Source organism: Fukomys damarensis, unplaced genomic scaffold (genome assembly GCF_012274545.1).
Source record: "Fukomys damarensis isolate Sample0158 unplaced genomic scaffold, DMR_v1.0_HiC HiC_scaffold_23, whole genome shotgun sequence".
Taxonomy (NCBI): Eukaryota; Metazoa; Chordata; class Mammalia; order Rodentia; family Bathyergidae; genus Fukomys; species Fukomys damarensis.
Window position 1 is genome coordinate 11,142,462 of NW_022900935.1, and position 15,466 is coordinate 11,157,927.

The 15,466-nt window shown below is 57.6% G+C and overlaps 1 protein-coding gene across 1 annotated transcript in view; it reads left to right on the forward strand.

Moving 5' to 3' along the window:
• Hspg2 (heparan sulfate proteoglycan 2) overlaps positions 1-15,466 on the forward strand; it is a 67,540-nt gene that overhangs the window by 33,290 nt on the left and 18,784 nt on the right. Inside the window, exons 38-64 of the mRNA XM_033767248.1 lie at positions 632-745; positions 2,110-2,237; positions 2,343-2,429; positions 3,011-3,069; positions 3,207-3,371; positions 3,483-3,593; positions 5,425-5,525; positions 5,599-5,779; positions 6,815-6,940; positions 7,062-7,214; positions 7,300-7,442; positions 7,717-7,852; positions 7,934-8,088; positions 8,304-8,448; positions 9,058-9,203; positions 9,296-9,431; positions 9,755-9,906; positions 10,031-10,148; positions 10,237-10,388; positions 10,996-11,131; positions 11,298-11,449; positions 12,280-12,418; positions 12,514-12,665; positions 13,843-13,978; positions 14,089-14,240; positions 14,388-14,526; positions 15,254-15,405. Coding sequence (XP_033623139.1) covers positions 632-745; positions 2,110-2,237; positions 2,343-2,429; positions 3,011-3,069; positions 3,207-3,371; positions 3,483-3,593; positions 5,425-5,525; positions 5,599-5,779; positions 6,815-6,940; positions 7,062-7,214; positions 7,300-7,442; positions 7,717-7,852; positions 7,934-8,088; positions 8,304-8,448; positions 9,058-9,203; positions 9,296-9,431; positions 9,755-9,906; positions 10,031-10,148; positions 10,237-10,388; positions 10,996-11,131; positions 11,298-11,449; positions 12,280-12,418; positions 12,514-12,665; positions 13,843-13,978; positions 14,089-14,240; positions 14,388-14,526; positions 15,254-15,405 — 3,666 coding nt within the window. The remainder of the gene's footprint in view (positions 1-631; positions 746-2,109; positions 2,238-2,342; positions 2,430-3,010; positions 3,070-3,206; positions 3,372-3,482; positions 3,594-5,424; positions 5,526-5,598; positions 5,780-6,814; positions 6,941-7,061; positions 7,215-7,299; positions 7,443-7,716; positions 7,853-7,933; positions 8,089-8,303; positions 8,449-9,057; positions 9,204-9,295; positions 9,432-9,754; positions 9,907-10,030; positions 10,149-10,236; positions 10,389-10,995; positions 11,132-11,297; positions 11,450-12,279; positions 12,419-12,513; positions 12,666-13,842; positions 13,979-14,088; positions 14,241-14,387; positions 14,527-15,253; positions 15,406-15,466) is intronic.

The window sequence follows — 15,466 nt, forward strand, 5'->3', positions numbered from 1 at the left end:
CACTACGGATAACTTGGGTCCTTGCACTTGCAAGGCAGGCAGTGGAACCACTGAGCTAAATCCCTGGCCCTGCACTGTTCTGTTGCTCTACCTTTTCTGGGGCCCTAAGAATCTTGTAGATGCAGAGAATTTCAAGTCCCTTGAAGTGACCAAGTTTGACATGTCTGGAAGGAGATGCACGCTGTCTGCAGCCAGGCAGATGAGTCATAAGCATCCTTGGAAGTGTGGGGAAGGGAGGGTCGGTCCCCAAGGCTTCACAGAAGGACAGCAAGGAGAACTGCTCCCTCACTGTGGTTACTCATCTCCAATGTGAGAAAACATCCCTGGTGCAGCCCGCGCTGCCTCACGAGTGTAAGCCCAGCCACGAGGACCATCATGCTCCCTGCCGCTCCCCATCTAGGTCTCCCAGCCTGCTTCACCCATGTAGGACGAAGCTTTCTGGTAGCTTCCAGGACAGAGTCTGAGAGGGGAAAGAAAACTACTTCTTCCTGCTGGCTGGGGAGACCGGGCAAGGGGACAAGGGTGAAAGATGCACCCCGCTGTCTAGCCAGCCAGCGGGGTGTAGACGCAGGAGGGGCCTGAGGGAGAGCTGGATGTGCTGGCTGGAGGCTGAGCTTCCTGTGTCCCCCAGGACTGTGCTCCGGGCTACACGCGCACCGGGAGTGGGCTCTACCTTGGCCATTGCGAGCTGTGTGAGTGCAACGGCCACTCCGACCTGTGCCACCCGGAGACCGGGGCCTGCTCGGTGAGGTGCACGGGACCTGGGCGGGGCAGGGTGGGGGTGACAGGCATCAGTGGGCCCGGTCAGCCAGGGTCTGGGGGGGTGGCCAGAGCTGCAGGGTGCCACCCTGTGTAGAGGGAGCTTTGGTTCTCAGCGTTCTCATCCAAGCTGGTACGTGTTCTCTGTAGGGGTCAGGTCACTGAGATGAGTGAAAAGGAAAATTAAAATCCTTATCTTCCTGGCGCTGAGAAGACTCACTCACAATGAGTGAACAGCCCGCCTGCCCCTTTTGTAGCCTCATACATGCTTTTTTTGTGTGTGTGTGAGGGGCTTGAACCCAAGGCACTCCTGTCCTTTTTTATTTTATTTTGAAACAAAGTCTAGCTAAGTTACCCAGGCTGACTTCAAACTTGCAGTCTTACTGACTCAGCCTTTGGAGGAGCTGGGATGACAGGTGTACACCAGCACCTTGGACTACTGACACTTTTTGTGTTTGTTTTGTTTTGTTGGTACCTGGGATTGAACTCAGGACCTTGCGCTTGCAAGGCAGGCGTGGAGCTAAATCCACATCCCTTATTGACACTTTTTAAATACACTTTCCGTTTACAAATCAACACAGGATCTTTTTTTTTTTTTTTTTTCCTTTTCTTTTCTTTGAGCCAGGATCTCCCCATGTACTTAATCTGGGACAGCTATGAACTCGCAGTGTAGCCCAGGCTGGCCCAGGCTCCATCCCATATTTTTTTAGACCCGTGCTTTTCAGAATGGTGTGTGTAGAACCCACCAGGTACAAGCCAGGGCTGGGAGGTTGACAGAGCCGCAGCTAAACATGGGCCAAAGCACCTGCCCTGTTAATACAGCAAACCCGGTGTCTTTGAGGAGCCTGTAACCCACAAGTTTCTGTGATGAGGCACACGTTTCAAAGCTTTGTCCCTGTTACCCAGGTGTGCACCTTGCCTTTGATATTAGAGGTTTTGTATAAAAAATTGTAAGAAGTACAGCCAACATCATCCTTTTTTTAAACATCCTTTTATTTGTTTTTTAATATTTATTTATTTATTTATTTTTGGTACCAGAATCAAACTCCAGACCTTGCACTTGCAAGGCAGGCGGCAGCACCACTGAGCTAAATCCCTGGCCCAACATTATCCTTTTAATAGCTGTTTGGGTGCAGGTATTTTGTGATTTACTCAGCTTCCAATTTATAGGCCTTTAGGTTTATTTTGACATCACCAACAGAAGTATCTTTTTAATGAAATCTCTGCATTCTCCTTAATTATTTGAGACAATTCACAAGCTTGGAGTTTCTAGATCAAGGGATCGCGAGATCGAAAGGCTTTGGGTAAGTATGGCCCAGGGGCGGGAGTCTGATCCCCTGTGCCCCGCAGCAATGCCAGCACAACGCTGCCGGGGAGTTCTGCGAGCTGTGTGCTCCTGGCTACTATGGAGATGCCACAGCCGGGACGCCAGAGGACTGCCAGCCCTGCGCCTGCCCACTGACCAACCCAGAGAACATGTGGGTGCCTTTGCTCAAGGCCCAAGGACCACCACCCACTGGGGTGTGGAGGGAGCAGGGCGGGCGTGGGCTTCTGGTGACCTGACCCTTGGCTCCCTGCTCCAGGTTCTCCCGCACCTGTGAGAGCCTGGGGGCCGGCGGGTACCGCTGCACAGCCTGTGAGCCCGGCTACACCGGCCAGTACTGTGAGCAGTAAGTTTACAGACGGGAAGTCGGGGGGCCCTGATGCAGATACATACTCGGGGCCTGTGATCAGTTCCCTGAGAAGAGCACAGCCTACTCCAAAGGCTGTAACGGTGTGGAGGTCTTGTCCCCTGGGATGCCTCTGATCTCAGAGCCAGGGTCAGTGTCCTGCTCTGTGTCCTCATAGCCCTGATATGTTCCCCTCACTCTTGTTTTACATAGAGTTTCCATGTTGGTTTTCCAACTAGAAATTTCCACCAGTCCACAGTCTTCATCATGTTCACCGTTACGTCTGTAGCTCCTAGCATGGTGCCTGCCACTTAGTAGTTGCCTGATAAATGTTTGTTGAGTGAATCTTTCCCTGGAGAATAGAGAAGGGCTTTACCTCCCTCTCTACCCAACCTGCTAATACTCCCTGCTGCTCTCCTTGCCAGCTCACTGAGGCCTCTCTCACCCCCTAAGTCTTTCCAGGATCCCCAAGCCTCCTCGCCCCCCACTAGGCCTCTGATTGACCTTCTTGCTCTCAAGTTCACTGTGAGGCTCTAGGTTCCTCGAAACCCGACAGAACTGGTCCTTGTTCCTCCCAACAGGTGTGCCCCGGGTTATGTGGGTAACCCCAATGTGCAAGGGGGCCGGTGCCTGCCACAGAGTAAGTGATGGGCAAGGCGAGGAATCTGGGGAGTCGGAGGGGTGCAGGGGAGAGGGCAGCAGGGCAGAGATACCTGAGACAGTGCTGCCTGCTGGGGCCCCTGCCTCAATGGCTTCTGCCCCCTCCCACCCCAGCAGACCAGGCCTCGTTGGTGGTCCAGGTCCATCCTGCTCGGAGCGTAGTGCCTGAAGGAGGCTCCCACTCCCTGCGGTGCCAGGCCAGTGGGAACCCACCCCACTACTTCTACTGGTCCCGTGAGGATGGGCAGCCTGTGCCCAGCAGCACCCAGCAGCGACATCAAGGTACCCAAGTCCCCGAGCGTCCCCCAGGGAGAGGGGAGGCATGGGCTGTCCAGGGCCCGCCTGTGGGGCTGGGTGGAGAAGGGAAGGGTACACTGACGAGGCCCTCCCCAGGTGCTGAGCTCCACTTCCCCAGCGTGCAGCCCTCCGATGCCGGGGTCTACCTGTGCACCTGCCGCAGCCTCCACCATGTCAACGCCAGCCGGGCAGAGCTGCTGGTCACTGGTGGGTCCCTTCTCCCCCTGTCCCCAAGATTGCAACCTCCGGCAGAGGTGTGTTCATCTGCCAAGAGGGGCTGATGGATGCCCAGATGAGGACAGTGGCTTCAGAGATGGGTACCGTGGATGGATCAAGACCTGTGTGGGAGGCAGAATCACCACACCTGAGTGGTCCGTGAGGCCGAGGGGAAGGGATTTTGCCTGGGACTGGATTCTAGTGCCTGTGTAAATGAGGTGCTGTTTACTGAGACCCAGAAGGCTCCAGTTGGAAGTGTCTCCATTAGGGCTCCCCCGAAGCAAAGTCTGAGACAGGATTTTTGTGCCAGTACTTCAGGGAGAGGAAGTGAGACAGGGAAGAGAAGGCATCTGAAAAGGGTATGTAATCAAGCAAATTAAGGGCAGGAGCAGGTTTTGCTCCTTGTGGGGTGGAAACCCTGGGAGCCAGTGTAAAACATACACCTCCTAGTCACCCACTGCGTCTCCAGATCTGCGTGTGCCAGGTCGCTGACTGAGGCCAGTTCCAGGAGCATCAAGTCCCCTGTACTCCTCTTACCCGCCCCCACAAGAATGCACAGTGGGCTCCAGGAGTCCCAGAAAGTCCTTATGCGCAGAAGCACAGCTGACAGGAGTCAGGCAGAGGGTACTGGGGTAACCAGGCAGAGGGACGTGGGTGGGGCACCGGCAGCCCTGTTGCCAGCGAGTCAGAGAATCACAAGTTTGCCTTGGACTTGTTAAAGTTGGAGGTGTTTGGGGAGAGTCCTAAGTGTTGCCACGCATTTGGACTTGCAAGTCTGAATTCAGGAAAGAGGCCTTTGCTGGAGAAAGTCATCTGGGAGCTGCTGAGGCAAGGATGGCGTTTCAGGCTGTGGGGCAGGGGAAGTCACCCAGGGAAAGGCATAGCCCAGGGCCCAGGGCAGGGGTAAGATGTCCAGCTGGAGAGGGAAGGGCAGGAAAAGCTGGAGGAAGCAGCCCTGGAGGCGGGAGCCAAAGCCACAGCTGGAGGTTGGAAAGGAGGAAGGGAAAGGGTTGCCAAGAGCCCCACTGCTCACTGCCGCGCCAGAGTAAGATAAGGCAAGGAAACGACTGGAGATTAGGCTGTGACAGCAGCGGCGGTCGGCAGGTAGGAAGAGGAAAGAGTGGAATGAGGGCAGGAAGGTGGCAGATGGAGAAACCTGAAGGGAAGCCATGAAATGACTGGGAAAACAAGGGGTCAAGGAGGCGTTTTCAGAGATGGAAAATCCCAGAACATACTGGTCTGTAGAGCAGAGTGATCTCACAGTAAGGTAGAGGAGAGACTCACGTGGTGTGACAGAGAGAAAGAAGTCCCCAGGCGGGTTCTGCCTCAGACGGTGCAGGGGCCACGGGGATGACAGAAGGGTCCCATCCCTCAGGAGCCAGGAAGGAGGGAGGGAGTGGGGTAGATTGGGGGTTTGAGGGGATGGAAAATTCCTGAGTAGTAGCTTGTGTTTCCTCAACAAGTGTGATTTGAGGCCTTGAGCAGTGACAGTGGAAGGGTGGACGGGGAAGGGAAGAGGTGTGAAATGGTTGTTTGGAGGGAAATTCTACCCAGATGGGGAAACCCGGTGAAGTGTGAAACGTCAAGAGCTCATTTGTGGCCTGTGGTCGTGTTCTGGAGCCGCTTGGCCCAGGGTGCCATTCTCCAGCCGTGCTGTACTGTGTTCAGTGCCAGCAGGGAGGACCCGTGCAGGGCTTGGCCAGGGTGAGGAGGGCGGTACCAGGGGGTAGACAGCATCTCAGGTGGGACAAGAAGGGACTCCAGAGGTGGGACAGAGGCCTGGCCAGCTCTCAGCTCCCCGGGGGTCTTCCCGTGCCCACAGAGGCGCCCAGCAAGCCCATCACGGTGACGGTGGAGGAGCAGCGGAGCCAGAGTGTGCGGCCCGGAGCGGACGTCACTTTCATCTGCACGGCCAAGAGCAAGGTTGGGGGTGAGCCCAGGATGCGGGGGCCTGGGCCCCGGGCCCCACCTCACCCTCGCCGCTTTTGCCCCTCAGTCTCCCGCCTACACCCTGGCGTGGACCCGCCTGCACAATGGGAAACTGCCCTCGCGAGCCATGGACTTCAATGGCATCCTGACCGTCCGCAACGTGCAGCCGAGCGATGCGGGCACCTACGTGTGCACTGGCTCCAACATGTTCGCCATGGACCAGGGCACGGCCACGCTGCACGTGCAGGGTACTCCTTGCCACCACGGCTGACCTCACCCAGAGCTCCCCTCAGGCTCCCCTCAGGCTCTGAAGTCAGAGCGCAGGACGGAACGGCACACAGGGTCTCAGCCCTCCCGGTGCGTGTGTTCCGGTTGAGGCAACCACAGCAAGGGAACAGCTGAACAAACGAGAGAATTGCAGTGCCAGGGTGGGAAAGAGTGGAGGGATGAGAAAGCAACAAGCGGGGTGAGAGGAGAATGGTCTGGTGTGATAGCAAAGCTGAGAGCTGAAGGAAAAGAAGGCATTGAGCCAGTCAGAGAGCTACCAGTGTTCCCAGCAGAGAGAGAAGCTTGTGCAAAGGTCCTGAGACAGAAGCACGTCCATGTGTTTGAGGCACAGAAAGGCTAACCTGGCTAGATCTGTGGGAGGGAGTATAGGTAAAGAGTCTGAAGGTATAGGCAGAGGTGAGAGCGCACAGCATGTGGTGGATTGGGGTGAAGTTATTGAGGCAATAGGAACCAAGGATACTTCCTAAATATGGAAGTAATAAGGTCTCTTTGATGTTTGTTTGGTTTTTGTTTTGTTTTATTCTGTCACATTACTGGGCATTGAACCCAGGCCTTTGCACTGAGCTATCTCCCTAGCCCTTGCTCAGTTGCCCAGGCTGGTATCAAACTTGTAATTCTCCTCCTTCAGCTTCCCAGAGTGCTGGGATCACAGGCATGCAACACCTGACTTCCCATTGATGTTTTAAAAGTTCCCGCCGAAAAGCCTGGTGTGGTAGTGCATGCCTGTAATCGCAGCACTAGGGAGGCTGAGGCAGGAAGATCACAAGTTTGAGCCCAGTGCTGCCCTGTCTAAAGAACTTTAAACGGTCTGGGGATATAGCTCAGTGGGTTCAATCCCCCATACCACCAAAAGAAAAAAGAAAGAGCTCCTCCGGCTACCACGAGGCCAGATGGCCACAGAGGGCTAGAGTGGGAACAGAGGGTGGCTAGGTAACCATTGCTGTGGGCCAGCTGATACTGCCCATCCCAAACACATCTTTCCTGATCCTCATCAGGCTCTAGCACCTCATCTGCTCCTGTGGTCTCCATCCACCCACCGCAGCTGACCGTGCAGCCCGGGCAGATGGCAGAGTTTCGGTGTAGTGCCAGGGGGAACCCCACACCCACCCTTGAGTGGATAGGTAAGAACATGACACTGACGTTGAGGGCCGGCCTGGGCAGGACCAGGGCAGGGGCCAAGTGCCTCAGAGGGCTGGAGCAAGGCTGCTCCCTGGGCTTGCTGACCCCACGTCTCCATCCCAGGGGGCCCCGGGGGCCAGCTCCCTCCGAAGGCACAGATCCATGGGGGCCTCCTGCGCCTGCCAGCTGCCGAGCCTTCAGATCAGGGCCAGTATGTGTGCCGCGCCCTCAACAGTGCTGGGCAGCACATGGGCAGGGCTGTCCTCCAGGTGCACGGTGAGTGGGCCAGGCTGAGCAAGGGGCTGGGACCCAAGCCTGGGTCCAGGGCAGCTGGGAGGTTCTCAAACTGCTCTGTCTGCAGGCAGCAATGGGCCCAGGGTCCAGGTAAGCCCAGAGCGCATCCAGGTGCACGAAGGCCACACCGTCAGGCTATACTGCAGGGCCACAGGGGTGCCCACTGCCACCATCACCTGGAGGAAGGAGGGCGGCAGCCTGCCCCCACAGGTGAGGGGCCTGCCCTGCCAGGTCCACGGGCTCATCGTCACCAGCCCACCTGCCCTTCCACATCCTGCCCACCTCCTCGCTGGCTCCCTTCCCCTCCTGCACCCCACAGGGAGCTCAGCTACTTCTGCCCTTCCTAGTCCGCCCTCCTCGGCACCCTCTGGACCTTGACCCTGTGTCACTGCCTGTCCTGACCCTGTCTGCCCCTCCGCCCGCCCTCCTTGGCTCACCCTTGCCCACTGCCCCTTGGGCGGCTAAGCCTCTCTCCGCATGGCAGGCCCGGTCTGAGCGCATGGACATCTCCACACTGGTCATCCCGGCCATCACATCTGCCGACGCCGGCTTCTACCTCTGTGTGGCCACCAGCCCCACTGGCACAGCACAGGCCCGCATCCAGGTGGCCGTCACGTCAGGTGTGGAGCCTCTGGGGACCGAGGGAGTGGGAAGGCGGGCCAGGGCTCCCCTGAGCTCAGCTTACCCTCTGCTGACCCCAGCCTCAGGTGCCAGCTCAGTGCCGGTCAGGATTGAATCTTCATCACCAACTGTGACCGAAGGGCAGCTGCTCGACCTCAGCTGTGTGGCGGCCGGGTTTGCCCACTCCCAGATCACGTGGTACAAGCGAGGGGGCAGCCTGCCTCCCCATGCTCAGGTAGGAGGCTCCCTCACCCAAGCTGGACCCTGGATAGGGTGGAGCTCTGGCTGGGGTGGCTGCCGTGCACATGGAAGGTCCCTCTGCCTTGCACGCCGCAGCAGCCAGGGCCAGCTCCATCCCCAGGAGTTTGATGGCTGAACCAGGAAGGCCCAGAGGGAGCGGTGGCTTCAGCCCTTTCCCGGTCTTCACATACCATTGCCCACCTGCTCCAGGTCCATGGCTCCAGGCTGCGGCTCCCACAGGTCTCACCAGCAGACTCCGGAGAATATGTGTGCCGAGTAGAGAGCGAGGCGGGTGCCAAGGAGGCGTCCATTGTGGTCTCTGTGCTCAACAGTGCCCAGCTGGGCCTCAGCCGAGGTGAGGAGATGCTTGGGCCGTCCCTTCCACTGGGACGTCAGGACGGGGCACAGTCCAGACAGGCTCTGACCCTCTGCTGCCTGCTTGGGACTGAGAGGCTGGGGCGGGATGAGGCTGGTCCAGGCTCCCTGGCCCCACATGCAAGGGTGTGGTTTCGGGTGTCGGCAAACAGCAGTGTTGCGGTCCCTGCCTGAGCTGGGAGCTGGGCTGCCCTGGGAGCAAATCCTGACTCGGCCATTTGTCAGCCTTGATGCAGTCCTTTGCCTTTGGGGGCTTCAGTTTTCTCATCTGGAAGGGTGCTCTCCAGATCTGCAGGCTAAGGATGTAGTGTAGAGGAGCTGGGGTCCGAGAGAGCACTGGGGCATGTGGTGAACAGCAGGGAGGAAGTGGGATCTGTACTGTCTGTGACTTCCGGGGCAGCCTGGCAGTGACGGTCTTGGGCTCGCCACAATCTGGCTGTCAGGAGGCCACTCTTGGCAGAGGGGCCCAGAGCCTGCGTTGGAGGTGGGCATGAAAGAAAGGCTCCTCTGGCAGGCCAGAAAAGTGGTTCCCTTCCAAGCTAGGGCCTGGTCACCTCCCATAGCCTCTGACCCGCACCTCTGTGCTCAGTGCCTGGCAGCACCCAGCCCATCCACATCGAGTCCTCCTCCTCCCACGTGGCCGAGGGGCAGACCCTGGATCTGAACTGCGTGGTGCCTGGGCAGGCACAGGTGACCTGGCACAAGCGTGGGGGCAGCCTCCCTGCCCGGCACCAGGTACTGTGGCCCTTGGGCCAGCCCGCTGCGGGGGTGGGATGGGGCTGTTCCAGCGCGCCCCCCCCGCGCCAACCTTGCCTGTTTGCACACAGACCCACGGCTCGCTCCTGCGGCTACACCAAGTGTCCCCTGCTGATTCTGGCGAGTATGTGTGCCATGTGGTCCTCGGCTCTAAGCATCTGGAGACCTCTGTCCTGGTCTCCATCAAGCCCTCTGACTCCATCCCTGGTGAGTGACTGACGACATGGAAAGCTGGCGATGCTGAGCGCCTTAGGAAGGGGTGACTCCTGTTGCCATCTAGGGGCAGGAGGCCCACCCGGAGCTCTGTCTGAGTGCTCTGCCGTCTTCCCATCACGCTTTCCCTGGCTGCCTCACTGCCCTGGTTTCTGCTCCTGCCCTGCCTCCTCCTATCTTCTGACCTCACCTCCACTCAGCCCATGCCTTGGTCCTCTGTCGAGTTGCTGGGCAGATCTCTAGAATGGGCCAGCTTCGGGGTGGGGGACTTCCAGCTCTTCCAAGAGCATTTGCTACCCTCACCTTTGTCCCCACAGCCCCAGCACCTGTCCCACCTATCAGGATCGAGTCTTCATCCCCCACAGTGACCGAGGGGCAGAGCCTGGATCTCAGCTGCATGGTGGCAGGGCAGGCGCATGCCCAGGTCACATGGTACAAGCGTGGGGGCAGCCTGCCTGCCCGGCATCAGGTACTCATGCCTGGAACAGTGGGCTCCCCAGCTAGGGGGCTGGCAGTTCCCAGACCAGGGAATAGGATTCGGTTATCTGCTGGGGGCTGGGAAGCCCTCTCATACCTCTGCCCCCACTGCACAGGTCCGTGGCTCCCACCTGTACATCTTCCAAGTCTCCCCAGCAGATGCTGGAGAGTACGTCTGCCGGGCCAGCAGTGGTGCGGAGGCCTCCATCACAGTCACAGTGACCAGGACCTACCGTGAGTGGGGTCGGCAGGCAGGACGGCATGCAGGAGAGGCTGGGCTGCTTTAGAGAACCAGGGTAACCGGGGACCTCTTCTCTCCCAGCTACGGGTAGCACCCAGCCCATCCGCATCGAGTCCTCCTCCTCCCACGTGGCCGAGGGGCAGACCCTAGATCTGAACTGCGTGGTGCCCGGGCAGGCGCATGCCCAGGTCACGTGGCACAAGCGTGGGGGCAGCCTGCCCGCTCAGCACCAGGTAAAGGGGCTGGAGAGTGGAGAGACTGAGAAGAGGAGGTCACTGTGCGGTGGGCGGGGGGTAGGGGGCCCCTCGGAGGCAAGGGAGGCCTTGGGCCCCTTCCCACAGGCACACAATGCAGTGGCTACAGCCTGGGGCCTAATAGGCCCAACCAGCCTGCTGTGAATCCATACCCCACCTCATCAGCCGTGACCACAGGCAAGTTACTTAACCTACCTGTGCCAAAGCTTCAGCTGCGAAACAGAATTGTCTGGGGATCAAGTTAAATAGTGTATCTACAGAGTGCTCAGAGCCGCAGCCCTGAGCTATCATGGTTATCACAGTACCTTTAGCTGTGGTTACACTATCTTGTAGAGAGGCACCATTATTTCATGTAGTGAGTGGGAGGGGCATCCACTGAGAACTGGCAGAGATCCTCTGTCCGAGGTGCAGTTGACTCGGAGTGTGTGCCTGGCGGTGCTGTGTTCTCAGGGGCTCCTCCTGTGCACCCTGGCTCCTGGGCAGTTCCCTCTCCGCACCAGGCAAGCAGAGAAACTGCCTCGGGCTCGGGAAGTGCTGTCGGTCACAGGTTGGCATGGAGCCCTCTGACCTCACCCCCTATCCGCAGACCCACGGCTCCCTGTTGAGGCTGCACCAGGTGTCCCCTGCCGACTCGGGCGAGTATGTGTGCCAGGTGGTGGGCAGCCCTGTGCCGCTGGAGACCTCCGTCCTGGTTTCCATTGAGCCAGTGGGCTCTGTGCCTGGTGAGTAGGACTAGGAGGGCTGGGCCACCCAGGGGTTCCCACTCCGGCCATGATGGGATCAGGAGGCCAAGCATCAGTCTGCATCTCCCACGAGGCCAGTATCCCCGACCCCCTTACATCATCTCTTCTCACCCCCTGCCGACTGACCCCTGCCCTCCGTCACCAGCACTCGGTGTCACCCCCCCAATCCGGATCGAGTCGTCCTCCTCCCATGTGGCCGAAGGGCAGACCCTGGACCTGAACTGCATGGTACAAGGGCAGGCCCAAGCCCAGATCACCTGGCACAAGCTTGGGGGCAACCTGCCTGCCCGGCACCAGGTAGGACATGGAGTGCAAAAGAGGAACATTGAAGACTCTCGTAACTGCAGAATAAGAAGCACAGGCTTGAGCGTGGAGTAGCTCAGTGGTTATTGCTTGGTTAGCATGTACAAAACCCTGGGTTCAGCTGGGTGTGGTGGCACAGGCCTATAATCCCAGCATCTCAGGAGGCTGAGGCAGGAGGGTTGTTAGGAGTTTCAAGACTAGCCCGGGCTCCATAGTGAGTTCAAGGCCAGGCTGAGCCACATAGTGAGACCCTGTCAAAAAAAACAAAAGAAAGAAAAAATAATCCCTGGGTTTAATCTCAAGTGCCACAAGAAAGAAAGAAGGGAAGGAGGGGAAAAATTGAGGTATATTTGAGTTGAGACACTGCTTTGCCACTTGCCCCTTGTGTGTGACCTTAAGCCAGTTGCTTGACTTCTCTGTTGTGTGTGTGTGTGTGTGTGTACTGGGGATCCAACTCTGGTCTTTATGCTTTCGAGGCAGGAGGCGGAACCATAGAGCTAAATCCCTGGCCCCACTTCTCTGGTCTTTAATGTCTTCATCTGTCAAATGAAGGGCTCACACTGCCTACCTCCCTACCCTTAGCATATGAACAAATGCTGTCCCCTACTTTTCCCTGACGCGAGATCTTAGTGGTCTGGCATGGATGAGGTGGCAGGCTGGGCCCTGTCCTAACTCTGGGGCAAGGACTTTGAAGGGTTATGAAGGGTGCTGCTTCTTGGAAGAGCTCCCATCAAGCTCTTACTGGCAGGGCCAGGAGAGGACCAGAGAAAGGGACAGGAGCCTGGCCCAGCTCTGAGCTTGCCACCTCTGTCCCACCTGTGTAGGTACACGGCTCCAGGCTGCGGCTACCCCAGGTGACCCCCGCCGACTCCGGGGAGTACGTGTGCCGCGTGACCAGTGGCTCAGATACCTACGAGGCCTCGGTCCTGGTCAGCATCCAGCAGCGCCTCAGCCCCTCCCAGAGTGAGTGTCTCAGGGGTTGGGGCTGATGGTGGGGGCTGCCTGGGGCTCAGTACCCCCCAGGCCACACTGACACCCCGCCTTTTTCACCTTCCCAGCCCAGAGTGTGTTGTACCCCATCCACATTGAGTCCTCCTCAGCCTCGCTGGCCAATGGGCACACCCTGGACCTCAACTGCCTGGTGGCCACCCACACCCCCCACACCATCACCTGGTACAAGCGGGGAGGCAGCTTACCCAGTCGGCACCAGGTGCGGAGCCACTGGGCGGAGTGGACGCGGGATCTTGTGGGAAGTTTAAGAGGCTCTCAGCACCTCACTCTGTGCTCATTTAGTCGGTCACTTGGCAAACACCGAGCGTCCTCGTAGTCAGGCCTGGTTTGGTGCTGATGATACAGAGCTATGTACTACTGACCTCAGTTAGATTCGCTGACTCACTCACTATTCCCCAGATGCTGCAACAGGTCATGTCCCGTGCCCAGCACTCATTCCCAATAGATAAGACGGGCCCTGGCTAGGCATGGTGGCACACGTATACAATACCAGCCATTCAGAGACCGTCTCAAAATAATAATAAAATAATAATAATAATAGGAAGGGAGGGGCTGGGGATTCAGCTTAGTGGCACCATGCCTCCACCTTTCAAGTTCAATCCCTGCCACCAAAACAAACTGAGGCAGGACGATCACAAGTTTAAACCTCGTCTTGGTAGTTTAACAACCTGGTGAGACCCTGTCTCAAAATTAAAAACTTGAGGGCCAGAGATGTAGCTTAGTGGTGCCGCACCTGCCTACCTGGCAAGCACAGGGTCCTGAGTTTGATCCCTAGTACTGCAATCAATCAATCAATATAAAAAATTTAGGGTTGGGGATTCAGCTCAGTGGCACCACCGCCTGCCTCACAGGTGCAAGGTTCTGAGTTCAATCCCTAGTCCCAAATAAATAATTTAAAAAGGGCTCAGGATATAGCTCAGTGCAGAGGCCCTAGGTTCAAGTCCCAGTACTACCACAAAAAGGGGGCAGAGACTGGGCGTGGTGGCACACACCAGTAATCCCAGCACTCGGGAGGCTGAGGCAGGAGGATCGCTGTGAGTCCGAGACCAGCCTGAGCTACATAGTGAGTTCCAGGTCAGTCTCAACTACATAGTGAGATCCTGTCTCAAGGGGGGTGCATACGTGCTGAATGACAACATGGGTAACCATTGGGGCATCCCTGGGAATGGCCTCCCAGGCTTTCTGGAGGGCAATAGGTAAGAACAGTGCAGACCAGAGCCTGCCACCTGCCGTGCAGGGAGCCTCAGGAAGGCTGCTGGGGAGGCCTTGGTGCCCAGCACCTGGTGAGGGGGTGGCTTCCAGAGTCAGGTGTCAGTGGCAGCCATTCCTTGGACATGGTGTTACCACCCCTGCCCACTGCCGCCTGTTCCCTCCAGATCGTGGGCTCCCGGCTACGGATCCCCCAGGTGACCCCAGCAGACTCCGGGGAGTACGTGTGTCATGTCAGTAACGGTGCTGGTTCACAGGAGACCTCTCTCATCGTCACCATCCAGGGCAGTGGCTCCTCCCAGGGTGAGAGGGCAAGGACGGGTCTTGGAAGGTGGGTGCGTGTAGGGCGAGGAGGTGCCCAGCACCATCACTGTGGCCTGACTTTTCCTGCATTGTCCACCACCTGTCCCCAGTGCCCAGTGTCTCCCCACCAATCCGGATCGAGTCCTCGTCCCCCACAGTGGTGGAAGGGCAGACCCTGGATCTGAACTGCGTGCTTGCCGGGCAGACCCAGGCTACCATCACCTGGTACAAGCGCGGGGGCAGCCTGCCTGCCAAACACCAGGTATGGACTGGCGCCACAGGCGCAAGGACCCTGCTCTCCTGCGGTGAGCACGAGGGACTGCCCAGGGCTCGTCCTCACACCCAGGACACTCAGCACATCCTGGCCATGGGGCCCCACCCAGCTTCCTCTCTCCTTCCCACCCCCCAGACCCACGGCTCCCACCTGCAGCTGCACCAGCTGTCTGTGGCTGACTCTGGCGAGTACGTGTGCCGGGCCAACAACAACATCGATGCCCAGGAGGCCTCCATCATGGTCTCCGTCTCTCCCAGCACCCACAAACCCTCCGGTGAGTCTGATGAAGACCTTTGTCCCAGGAAAGGGCCGGGATGACCCAGGTAACAGTGTCCCTGAGGAGAATGAGCCTTTGCATTAGTCTTCAGACGGGTCAGTGGTCAGGGCAAGGGCTCTGCACAGTCAAGGGAAAGGGCATTACTCTTGCCTCTTGGCCTTGTTCTCACCATGAGTAAAACGGGGACGTTGATTATTCTGACTTCAAAGAGTCACACTATCTTCTGTGGTGTTCTTAGACAGGTGTAGGAGTTAAAATTAAATAAGATTTAAAATTCTGTTTCTGTTGGGTATGGTGGCACGTGCTTGTAATGCTAGCACTAAGGATGCTGAGGCAGGAGGATCACAAATTCTAGGCCAGCCTAGGCTACATAGTGAATTCAAGACTAGCCTAGACTACATAGCAAGACCTTGTCTCAAAATAAATTTAATAATGAAAATTTCCATTTCCAACCTGTCAAATGCTCTGTTGCCCTGGGACTGCTGCCATTGTCTTGGAAATGCAGATAAAAGGGCATTTATTTTATTATAGGAAGTGTGTGAATTTGAAAGGTTTGATGAGTTAACATGTATAAGGTGGTTCAAACACTGTGTGGTGAACTGTGAATATTAGTGTTAACTGTGTCTGTCCCCGGGGCCTGGGCTTTTCTGTGACTGAGGACCCTAAAACTCTGCTCCCAAATCTTAACATGGCCAAGCCCTGACCTGCTCCTCTGTGTTCCTAGCCCCCGGAGGTGCTGGGCCCATCCAAATTGAATCATCATCTTCACACATAACTGAAGGGCAGACTCTGGATCTGAACTGTGTGTTTCCCGGGCAGGCTCATGCCCAGGTCACGTGGCACAGGCGCAGGGGCAGCCTGCCCGCTCACCATCAGGTATGGGTAGCAGGAGATGGTTGGAGGGCTGCTGTGGCTGGGCCTTGGCCTACTGCATCCA